We start from the raw sequence: 12,997 nt of genomic DNA, 5'->3' as shown, positions 1-12,997 counted from the left end.
ACTCTCCAAATTATTCAATCGTTTCGCTTTGCAAGGCTTTATAATTTTCAGGTTTTTTTAAATCGTCAAAAGATGCATAGAATGTCTATATTAGAGCACGGTAAATGTTCAGTATAACTGTTTCCTCACAAATATAACTAAATCGAACATTTGAGAATCTGAAACAACTTTTTTTTGTAATTTTGCCAATTTACCAAAACGTGAAAAGGCCCCTTTAAAGCTATTGCTGATTACATAAAATATGTGTTGTAATATGCACACATTGCTAGTAAACTCTGTACGTTATGGAGTGGGATGCCCTCGACCCCCACACGAACCTATTTACGATGCATATAAAATGTATTTAACGGAGAGAAATTCAACGAAAGTCACTGAAGCAGAACGATATGTCATTGTCCAGCATGTTCGCAATTTCGCTTCCTGAGTTCCTGTGATCCGAAGTAAAATTCCTTCTAAATTGCCCTACCATTAATCATATGGCATTTACCTTGACGGATCACAAGTGTCCGAAATGAAAGGTGAAAAGAAATATTATTCAAAGGACAATAACTACCTTAAGAATTAATAGAGCGGAACGACAATATGCTGCTCATTTAGACCCCAAAAAGGGAAATGCATACAAACCTTAGTAATATTCGGATTGTTTATTCGTGAGATCTCGCATAGAAATGAACATTCAATTAGCAAATGACTCATTCATAATCGAAGGCTTATGAAAAATCATTAGACCAGAACGACCTGATAACGAATTGCATGTCCGCGCAATAGAGATGCTGCATATGAAGTTTCATCAAATTCGGATCATCAGTAGATCGTAGATCTTGCACGGAAAACACAAAAAAAGAAGACGGACGAATGGCCAATGTGTATTGCGGACACAATTGTCGGGCTAATAAAGTTTCAGACTCACACAGACTTAATCCCATCAAAATTATCATTCGAACGGGCCGACGGAAGAAGCGGCAACTATATGCCGCCCGGTTTCGAAGATTATGGAAAAAAAGAAAAGTAAAACAGTACTTTTTGAGCCCAAGACTTTTTACAAGGCATAATAAAACATTTCGGACACACAATAGATACGATATCAAGCAGTTTCATTTAAATAGTTTTAAACCCTATATGCCTTGCGTCTAGAAAAAAATGCATTGGCAAACAGCGTAGACCCAGATGAGACGCCGCATGATGCGGCGTCTCATCAGAGTCTACGCTGTTTGCTTAAAGGAATTTCTTAAAAAGATATTCTAAATATAGAAACAATATACTAGACATCCCTTATTTTGGAAATTAATTGATCCAATTTAGAAGTAGGAGGGAGTCCTCTTGGCAAACATGAGTTAATAATCGCAACCATGATTCGAGCTTTACATTATATTCGCGGCCAATTTATCACTGTTTGTCTTAACCCTTTCAGTGCTGGAACCGAATTTTGAAGGCCTTCGCAAACATTTTGGATCCAGATGAGACGCCACAAAACGTGGCGTCTCATCAGGATCCAATCTGTTTGCTATTCTGATAGTATTCTTTGAAAAAAATCGAAGAAAATGCTAATTTTAAAAATTCAGCAGACGACCTTTTAGCAGACGACAAATTTTCAGCATGCAAAGGGTTAACCCCTGTACTTACTGGTCCAAAGTTCTGACCTCTGGTCGCCGTCATCTGAATGTCCCCCACAAATAGCTGCGTGCTGGAGTACTGTAGACCCATCGACACGTGGTGCTCTGAGTTATGAGTGACCTCGACGTTGTCCAGTACCTGACAGCCAATCACATAAGTGCAAATGAGTTGAAATAATCAGATTTAATTGATTGACTGAACTTATTTCAAATATATTTACAAATTTCAAATACATGTATCGGTAAAATCGGCAATAACGTATTCAGTATGCATAACATGTTAAACAAGAAGATTCACCAATGCTTTAATTGGGTCATAAGGAATCTATTAAATTTCAAAGGTATAATTGAGTCAATAAGGTGAACTCACGTTTAAATCGACCAATGATATACAACAACAACAACATATGATAATTGGTCATCAGCCGTTAAAATGAGCCGTGATTGGTAAACTATCAATAAAAATTAAAAAGAGTTAAATATGCTACAAAAAGTTTTCAATATGCTACAAATATTTTCACGTTGTCACTTAAGTTTCAACTGAACCTTAAACGGTTTACGGTGTTAGTGGATTCTTAATAATTCTTTAGATCCATTTAGCTACCTCCATTTTATACAGGCACATTTGCCTTGTTATGGTAAACAATCTTGTCATTCAGCATATTTTCTGGGTAAGCTGTAGCTTATTTGAAATTTCTTTATTCGGTTTTTGCTGATTTGTAGCCATTTGCTAATATGACAACTGTCAGAGTAAAGCTTTAACCCATTTATGCCTAGCGTGTAGAAAAAAGCCTTGGCAAACAGCGTAGACCCAGATGAGACGCCGCATGATGCGGCGTCTCATCAGGGTCTGCGCTGTTTGCTTAAAGGAATTTCTGTAAGAAATATTCTAAATATAGAAATAAATATACTAGACATCCCTAATTAAAAGAAAAAAAATTTGATCCAATTTAGAAGGATGTGATAGTTCACTAGGCATAAATGGGTTAATAGGAATAGCTTTGATGCTGATGTGACATTTTGTTAATAAATGCATGTACAAATTTTATATGTTTTCTATATTATACACTCGGATGTACCATAAATTAAATAATGATCCATAAGCCACAATGTCTTGGACTGTTTACGGTTGTATTATCCTTAGTGTATATGTTTTCTTCAACGATCAGGAGAACAGTCATCAATTTGGTTTAGAGTTAAGTTTTTGCGAAATATTAATGCAACGAAGCTGAATGGAATGTCTGCAAATCAATGCATAGTGTTATATAAATGAAGTCGACATGTCTCAACGTTATATTCAAGCCATTCTTCGATACAATGCAATATTTCAAAGCAACAGGACCGACTGTTTCAATTTCCGGTACACCTTTGTGAGACTGGGAAATCAATTAATTAATATCCTGATTTGGTAGGCCGCTAGAACTGATTAACTCTTTCAGTGCTGGAACCGAATTTTGCAAACAGTTTGGATCCAAATGAGATGCCACAAAACGTGGCGTCTTATCAGGATCTAAACTGTTTGCTATTCTGATAGTATTCTTCGAAAAAAAATCGAAGAAAATGCTAATTTTACAAATTCAGCCGACGACATTTTAGCAGACGACAAATTTCCCAGCATGCAAAGGGTTTATATCTACTAGTATATATTGAGCTTTTCACTGATACCAACAGGAACAATGTATTTTTAGAATTGCCGAGAATGTTGTTATAAATGTACATTAATTCTTTCTAATGTAATAAATGTACTCGTCGAAAAAGGGGTACACAAATATAATAAAAACTGCAGGGGTTTAACTCTAACGAACATCTTTATTGTGTTACGAAAGAAATATCAGACCAAATTTTCGCAAACGCGGTTCATTGTTTACTTTCTTAACAGCTTCCAATTTCCACCAAGGCAAAGGGCATCACAATTTATAATATAATACACTATTTATGGTCGAGCTAAAATATTTTGATTTGTCGGGAAACCAAAAGCGATCACATATTTTAATGAGTTACATGTACTCACCCGGTAGAAAAAGGCAAAGTTTACTTGATCCTCGGTGTTGTTATTTACGTCCTCCATGTTGCATAGTGAGCCCAAATTGAGTAGCGCTCGGTCATTGTACCCGTCATTATATCTGCAGGACCACGTTACGCATGTTAGAGGCTATTATCAGGCGATAATAGTAAGAGGATATTTTCAAATTCAACTAGAAAAATGGCGCGGCAGAGGCCGACGCGTATCCCTACGCCGCATAGATGTTATATTAAAAGGCAACTTTGGTTGGGCAAGGCCTATGTTGGTGAGGCCCCGGTGTGGGTAATGTGGACATGGATGGTCGAAATAGACTGTGTTGTCATAAGAGATGTTGAGTATCAATTTGAATTCAATTGGTGAATAAATGAAGAAGTTATTTTAAAACAACATTTTGGATGGGCGTGGTTTATGTGGGCGGGACGCCCCAGGGTTGGCAATGGGGCCATGCATAGTTGAGATTGAACATATTGTCATAAGAGAAGTTCAGTATCAACTGGTATTGAATCGGTGTAGAAATTAAGATGTTAATGTTAAATAGCATAGAACATGAATGAAAATCACTGATCCGGCCCCATCCCAACCCCCATAACTTTTGAACTAGGGGTCAGATCAAAATTCCAAATAGTGCACTGTCGCACATATGCTCATAGCTATCATGTGTTTAATTTTTCAAGGTTCTAGTGGTAAAAGTGCAAGAGAAGATAGTGGCCAGGACGGACGGACGGACAGGCGGCGAAGATAACCACATAATCCCCCGCTCCAATTTGGAGCGTGTGGATAATCAATGACAAATAAGAATCAAAGTACTGACAGTACTGGTGTGACGATACTTTTGAAGAGTATGGATAAAAAAGTCAATTTAAGTTTATCTACATCACCACAATTGTGTATGTGGGTACGAACATTTTGGGCAGAAAAAATTATGCCAGTACAAAAATTTGGGTACGAAAAAAAAATTGTGTACGAAAAAAACATTGGGTATGAAAAAACATTTGGGTACGAAAAAAATGAGTACGAAAAAATAACTTGGTACGAAAAAAATGTGGCTACGAAAACAATTTGGGTTCGAAAAAAATTGGGAACGTAAAAAATTGGGTACGAAATAAATTGGGGAACGAAAACAAATGGGTACAAACCAAATTGGGTACGAACAATATTGGGTACGAAAATAAGGGGGGAAGTAAAACCCGTGGACCTGTCGATAAAATTTGAAAGAGGACGGGAACCAAGCTGCTTTTACCTTTATCAATGACCCTGTTGTGGGTAATTTGGGCATGGATGGGCGTGTTGCCACAAGAGATGTTCATTATTATTTTGAAGTCAATTGGTGAATTAATGAAGAAGTTATGTTAAAACAAAATTTGGGGCCCCACCCCAACCCCCATTCTCCACTATCTCTTCCTACACTATTAGCACTAAAACCTTGAAATAACACACATAGTAGCTATGAGCATATGTTCGACAGCGCACTATTTGGAATTTTGATCTGACCCCTGGGTCAAAAGTTATTATTATGTGCGTCGCATATTGTTAGTAAAATGATTTTTTTTACCCATTTTACCCATTTATTTACCCATAACTTTTGACCCAGGGGTCAGATCAAATTTCAAAAAGCTCACCGTCGCACATATGCTCATAGCTACCATGTGTGTTAGTTTCAATGTTCTAGTACTAATAATGGAGGAGGAAATAGTGGCCAGGACAGACGGACAGACAGCGGAGATCAATACAATATCCCCACGCTTTCAGTACCGTGGTGTTAATAATAAGCAGCATATTTACAACTATAATTGGTACAGATTCCAATTAAGAAAGAAATGTATAGTCTGGTCTCATGTAAATACATTCTTGTAAGAGTGATTGAAGTATAACGTATAAAGTGCTCCGCAAATCCCTTTCGGTGAAATGCGAGTAAAGAACTTTGCATCGCATATAATAGAGGATATAATAATGAAAGGGCACGTACTGAGAGCGATAATCCATCCGCGTATTATACCACTCGGGCGAGATACATGGGACATTCTTGCCGTTCCGTACAATATCCACGCGACACACGTGCATGTATGTGGAGGTGTTGCCGAAAGGTGTAATGAACTCCATGTCAAATGCATCGTACGTCACATTCCGTGACGTTGTCATTGTGACGTCAACGCGCGTGCCACCGTTCACGGGTACTTGAATGTTGCCGTTGTAAAAATCCATGTTAAACATCGGGGCTGTTGCGTTCTGCAATAAACAAGAGTGTCTTTACAATAAAGCATTTATATAAATACGTGTTTCAACATTTTACACACAATTAAATGATTGAAATGTGTGTATGGGTGTATGCCAGTTTCAAAAGCAACGAGTAAATAAAACTTGCAACGCAAAGAATTTTTGTGTTGAAATGTTAACCGTATTGACGCGTCCTATGACAACGATCTATATGAGCTGCGTTATGAGTAAACTGGGCTTAATGCATGTGCGTAAAGTTTCGTCCCAAGTCTGCACAGGCTAATCAGGGATGACACTTTCCGTTTTTATGGTATTTTTAGTTTCAAGGAAGTCCCTCCTTACCGAAAATCAAGTTTAGGTGGGAAAAGTCGTCCCTGATTAGCCTATGCGGACTGCACAGGCTAATCTGGGACGACCCTTTACGCACATGCATTTTAAAGCCCAGTTTTCTCCGAACAAGGCTCATATTATTTTGGTTTATTCGCTATGTTGATACACAAAGCACATACATACTTTATCATAATTATGAGATAAAAAGTCCCCAGGATACCCAATTACCCATACAATCGAAGACCGGTGAACTATCATAAGTAATCGCCGTGTCTGTCTGTTCGTCGGTTAAATAGAGGATATTTTTTGGATTCGGTGGATTATCGATTTTAATTCACGAGTGATCATAGAAAATAATATATTTTATATGATCACGAGTGAATTAAAATCGATAATCCACCGAACCCAACAAATTTTCTTTTTAGTTAATGCCTTTTTTCACAGTTTATATACATTGTTAAAGAGTTTAGCTAAAGAATTTCGCTGGGAAAATGACATCATTTCGTAAAAAAAGTGACGTCATTTAACATAAACAGTGAAAATTATCGATAATTTTCAATGATAATTTTCATTGTTTGCAACAGTGAAATTATCAGTTTTAATTCACTGATATTTCTCTATAAACCACAGGAAAGCATTAAATAAAATATCAACTTTATAGTTAACGGATGAAATTACCGAGAACCGTTACTGTGAACCGTTTTTCAATGCATGTACTATATAGTTGTTACTCTCTCTTAATCGTGTCAGATTTGTTTTGCCTTCAACATTACTCTAACACTTAAAACTTGTTCATTATAGGTTAATAATAAAACTCAGCAAAATCATGGAGAGCAACTCAGCACATAAATCATTGGCCTTAATTATTTTCGGAAGGAGCTTGGATTAAAAAAAAACACTCAGCAAAATGACGCAGAGCAAACACCACAACTCAGCACACACATTATTGGCCTAAATTATTTTCGAAAGCAGCTTTTTTTAGTAACGATCGCTTACCGTAATAGTAGTGGGCGATCCGCTGCTGGTCACAGTAATCTGCATAGGGTGAATGTTGACTGAGGTGGTCCCCACCATCACGTTGAAGTTGAGTGTGTATAGGGTATTAAGAGTTGCTCCGGAGAGCGGTTTGAACACCGCCTCGACCGTGAATAGGTTGTTGGTGGTCAGGTTGAGGTTCGTTACATATCCTGATTACAAGTAAAATCAAAGCGCTGAAGGCACTGCATTTGTTCGCTATTGCATAATCTTAGATGCAACTCAGTTTTCAAACTTATGTTATAGCTTTTTATATCGCAAGTTTGAAGTGAACACAACCCATTCAATTTTTAAAGCGTGTGTTTTAACGCACAGGTCGAGATGTGTGTGACTGTTTTTCCTCATATTTATGTAATAGAGATAACTTAGACAAATAACAACAATATGTCTTTTTTCACAATTGGTCGCTGCACTGGCAACGATCTTCAGAATTGTGGTTGCCTTTCTAAATAATAACAAGCCTATAATCATGTACCTGTTGTGATATGTGTATCTAATACTTTATCTATTTTCTTTAATTTATTGAGAAACAATTTTGCCCACATGACATACTTTTAATGCAGCATTAAGCCCAGTTTTTCCTGAAAGCAGCCAATATGTACAGATTTCAATGAGAAACTTATCAATGTCATCGCACAGGCTGTTATAAACACTAGACTGGCCAATATGTCCCACAAGCTTCTATTGTTTACATAATTACAGGCTGTCGTCTGCTGCAGTGTACCAGTTAAGTATAAACAGAAACGCATTTGTCGCCTGCTAAATTTGACTGGAATTATCCACACAGACAGTCACGGGTTACGGGCCCTACCGTAGCTTAGGCATACTGATTTGCAAAACTGCGTCTGCATTACTTGTGAGCATTTGTATTAATAAATCTTTTAATGCACACATTACCTGTCCTTTTTTTAAAAATCATAAACACGTTGAATTCGGTAATTTACGCAATGTTTTGAGAGAATATGCTCGTATATTTTGTGATAATGTAATTTTTAAAAGTCTTTTTTTTTTGCATTTGTTCAAGCCTTCAGTCAATCAAACTAAAAATGAAATAAAAACTGATGTGTTGGTTTCTTTTAATATGGTAAAAGTTCATCCGATTTTTTTCCAAGTACATGAAAATAAAAATGATTCGGGTGGTCATACTCATTTCTAATTGAACGGGATACGGTCTATTATTTTTTTAGATTCCCCAGGAAGGGACAAGTACGCACCTAAATCAACACTGGCCTTGTCCGGCTCCACGTTTCCTGCGGTGGTCTCGTATTTACTGACGTACCAATGCGGGTTGTGACACGGCATGGCGTTACCTATTGACGTCACTTTTAAGGAGCAAACGGTAAACGCGTTTGCGGGAACACTGGCCTCGATGACGTAGAGAGAAGCGCTTGTCGATGGCGGTATTGACATGACGTACGTTACCTTGACGGGTTTCCCGACCATGGCGTCTAGTATTGGACCTGAGGGCGTGACGCTGGTCAGACCTGGATTAGTCTGAAAAGTGATGACACTTTATTAAACATAGTAAAGAATAATATACCGTATTTTTTACTTGCTATATGTTCTTGTTAGTTTTAAATAAGTAAACTCATTTTTTAAAATAAACAAATACTGGAGGCAAAAAATCAAAGATGAAGGGAGTGTGATGCGAGTGTGATGGTAATTCTTTCTTTATTCCAAAGTTCAGGAATTTGCCCTTTCGGATGGTTGCTGCAATGTAGCTTATTAAACCAAGGTGATTTTCTATGCTAACTGCCGACTGGATAATGTGAAATTCCCTAAAACTAGTATGTTCTCGCCCAGAATGTATGGGCTGACCAATGAATCACGAAATCAGTAAGCTCAATGTTCTTATAAACAAATTCCTATTTTCAAATAATGTCATCAACATTTAAACGCCGCAAAATCGATCAATAAGTAAATACACAATACTAACAGACGACGACCCGGCGGCGGTGATGGTAAAGTTGGCGGTGCCGACGATGACGGTGGTGTCGCCCGCCTCGAGGGAGAAGCCTAAGCTCCTCAACTGCCCCACCTTCGTCACGTCCGGGTACAGGTGCGCGATGAATTGCGCACTCACTCTATTGTCTGACACAACCGGATTGGCGTCTCGGGAACCTACAGGAAATGGGAATGCGGTATACTAGCATTTGTTAAAACGGACGGTTGTTCTTTCACCATTAAATTGGCGTGTATTTGGTTCCTAACATAAGCATGTTTCCCGATAATTTGGGCCTTTATTATTTTGAATCCTCGTACATTCGTTTTCATAATAAAGATAGTTAGAAAATGTCCGTTGTATAACACTATGCAAACACATAAACTTCCGGTACAGTTCATTAACTTAAAATGTGGCCTTTATGAAGTGAAATATGTATAGAAATTAAAACTTCAGACGCCATTTAAACAGGCAGACACTTCAGTTGAGGAACACTTTTTTAACCCGTTTATGCCTAGCGTCTAGAAAAAGGCCTTGTCAAACAGCGTAGACCCAGATGAGACGCCGCATCATGCGGCGTCACATCAGGGTCTATGCTGTTTGCTTAAAGGAATTTCTGTGAGAAATATTCTAAATATAGAAATAAATATACTAGATATCCCTAATTTTTGAAATACATTGATCCAATTTAGAAGGATGGGAGAGTCCACTAAGCATAAATGGGTTAATATCAAAAAGTGATTTTCTAGAAATGTTCAATACTTCTTTTACGCATCACAAACCTTTATTCAGTAACGTCCCTAAGTTTACTGTTGCGATGGAGTTTCCGATCGCCTGCGCATCTTTTGTAAGGCCGGAAGTGATCTGGGAATATTTGTTAACGCATCGGAAGTTGCTTCCAAAATCAGTTTCCGTCCATGTGTTTTGGATCCAGCAAATCGACATAAGCCCGATCTCGTCTGCCGGGGTGTGGACCTTAATTACGAAAGAAGGGATTGAAGCTTTCTTTAACACACTTTATTAATGCATGTTTAATATTATTGCAGTAAACTGCCAGATAAAGCTACGTGCGAGCTGCGAACCTGTTTTAACGTATTAATATAACTTTAAGAAATGTCTTTAATATATTCATAACATTTAATTCATTTCGTTATAATCATATAAGTTATAATATTTTGCCTTCCTTTTTCTCAAAAGAAATGTGCAACTCGTTAAAAAAATAAAACGACCACTTATGGGTTACACTGTTGCAAAATATGCATGTGCACTATTTTTGAAGAACATGTGTCCAGGTGCCTAACCAAAACGGACAATACCGGAAACTTGTATGCGCTTCCGGTTAATACGCAAAACGGCACCGGATCATATCAGAAAATAAACTTTTCATTACGGAACTTATGGTATTTCAGCTAATGGTTTACTGCAAAATTCGACATGAAAATAAAATATTTTATCAGAACGAACGAAAACAAATGAATGACACATATCTCATTGTCATGAAATATTATAAGAACTTTGTTGTTTTTTAACCGGAGAGAAACATGTTATACTACTACTTTAAAATGTTGTAAGAATCATTCATACTGATAATACAATCGTATGAAATAACAGAAAACTTAATAAAAAAACGTGCGAATCCGCATTTAAAAAGGGTAGCATATTGATTTCACGGGCACCGGATAGCAGAGGAAATCATAAAATACTGGCTCCGGATAAAGTCCGGAAACGCGGAACTGGATGATACACGAAATAATCGACAAATTTGATGATTATTACGTGCTTTTTACACGTTTTATCAACAAAATGTGCAAATCTTTGGCGTTTAATACAGCACTTTAGGTTGGTGCTCAAGTGCATTTGAGCTGTCGATTCGCATGGTAGCTATGTACATTCGAACTATTTTGTTAATTTCTCCATCCAAAAAGAAGTAACGTCTACCAAGAGAAACAAAATGAAACTTATACGGTTGCAGTCTAATAGCTAGTCAAGCACCCCTGCAATATCATTTTTACTAGAATCATCTGTTTAATATTAAGAATTTCAATTCACCGCTAGATTTATTTACATGTTTCTTTGATTCTTATGAGATGTCTGCATTGATGCACTTTGTTTTGGTGTATATTTCTTCATTTTCAGAAATCCTGAATTTGATTCATCATCGAAGCGCGGAAAGCAGATACGAAAATCTTAATGGTTCGACATCAGAAAACCGCATGAAGTCACACGGGGCTACTTGCAAATATGTTACCACCACAAATTTGACGAATCAAAGATTCTGCCAACCACTCGTCCCGGCATAACGTTGTGTGGTGCCTATTTTTGCATTAAACGGTGCCAGACGTCGAAATATACAACACTTGTTTTTCTACACACGAAACCGTTACTCATCATGGCAAATACTTCAAACGAATTATGCTGTCTTTTTAAAAAAGGAAACTATCAATTTCATTGGTTATATGAGCCGTGTTCTGAGAAAACTGGGCATAATGCATGTGCGTAAAGTGTCGTCCCAGATTAGCCTGTACAGTCCGCACAGACGAATCGGGGACGACACTTTAAGCTTTTATGATATTTTTCGTTTAAATGAAGTTTCTTCTTAGAAAAAATCCAATTTATGCGGAAAGTGTCGTCCCTTATTAGCCTCTGCGGACAGCACAGGCTAATCTGGGACGACACTTTACGCACATGCATTATGCCCGGAGTTTTCTCAGAACGCGACTCAATTATGTACCAATATGTTGTGCATAAACTGTTTGACAGTGTAGGTTCCAACGGCGAATTGACGTTTTTGTTGCTGACCACGAGTATCAAATTTACTGAATGAATGCCTAAGTTGTTCTGATAAATATTGATTTGGTGAAAAATATAAACTTAAATAGAGAATTGTGAAATTAAAAGAACACACTTTGCTCAAAAGAGTCAGGATTTTCTGATATGGTCGGTGCCGTTTCCCGTATTACCTGGAAACGCACACAAGTTTTCGGTAGTATCCGTTTTGGTAAATCGCCGTGTTGTGTGTAGTTGCGTTTCAAACAACAAGTGGTTAGCGTGTGGCTATGATATTAATTATTGAAAACATCATTTTGAATGATAAATAATCATATTATAACGAAAAATTAAATTTTATGAAAAAAAATCACTATCAAATATAGTTATATATTAACCCGCTAACCACCTGTGTTTCAAACATGATTGTGTAACATACCGTTCAAGTTTGACCTTCAGGACTTGCATAATTATGTGTATGTAACTTATTCATCGAACGAAGCATAGTTTCTGTACATCGGCGTACCTTCAGGAAGTACAATAATTAATTCTTGCAACCGTACATGGGCGGACCTCAATGAATCTCATGTGTATTTAATCTATCAATTGAACCTACCCACCATGTAGGGACATGCCGGTGAGACTAACATGTTTTAAACCAATAAACATTTGCGTATCTTAAAGGCGCATATTTTGTTTTACCTTACAACCGTGCATGGGCATACCTTAAGTACGTAGTCCTTGGCGGGATAGGGGATGTACATGTCCAGCGTGCCTAGCACCGTCTGTCCCAATGCGAGGCTGGTTGGCAAGGTCACGTTGAAGATGGGGTCAGATCCGACTGTCTGTAGAAATCATGACACGTAACAAGTTTACTAAATGAGTTAAAGCACAGTGATATATTAATGTATGAATTCAGTACGATATTTCGTTTGTGCTCGCATGTTATCTTTTTAGATTGGCAATGTACTGTATTTAAAAATGTGTCATGTATGTGATTATATACTGTGTACATTGATGAGACTATAATAAATATATAATAATAATGATATGAAACATGCTTCCGTTGAAACT

The 12,997-nt window shown here is 37.3% G+C and overlaps 1 protein-coding gene across 1 annotated transcript in view; it reads right to left on the bottom strand.

Annotated features, from left to right (window-relative positions):
- The window catches only part of LOC127865529 (uncharacterized), a 60,248-nt gene that overhangs the window by 27,833 nt on the left and 19,418 nt on the right, over positions 1 to 12,997 (bottom strand). Inside the window, exons 9-16 of the mRNA XM_052405375.1 lie at positions 12,649 to 12,768; positions 9,940 to 10,132; positions 9,152 to 9,336; positions 8,430 to 8,709; positions 7,177 to 7,367; positions 5,603 to 5,862; positions 3,625 to 3,736; positions 1,624 to 1,752 (exon numbers count right to left, since the gene is read on the bottom strand). Of these exons, the coding sequence (XP_052261335.1) occupies positions 1,624 to 1,752; positions 3,625 to 3,736; positions 5,603 to 5,862; positions 7,177 to 7,367; positions 8,430 to 8,709; positions 9,152 to 9,336; positions 9,940 to 10,132; positions 12,649 to 12,768 (1,470 nt within the window). The remainder of the gene's footprint in view (positions 1 to 1,623; positions 1,753 to 3,624; positions 3,737 to 5,602; positions 5,863 to 7,176; positions 7,368 to 8,429; positions 8,710 to 9,151; positions 9,337 to 9,939; positions 10,133 to 12,648; positions 12,769 to 12,997) is intronic.

This window comes from Dreissena polymorpha, chromosome 2 (assembly GCF_020536995.1).
Source record: "Dreissena polymorpha isolate Duluth1 chromosome 2, UMN_Dpol_1.0, whole genome shotgun sequence".
NCBI lineage: Eukaryota > Metazoa > Mollusca > Bivalvia > Myida > Dreissenidae > Dreissena > Dreissena polymorpha.
Note: the sequence above shows the minus strand (reverse complement) of the source record. Positions and strands in the feature narration are given on the sequence as shown.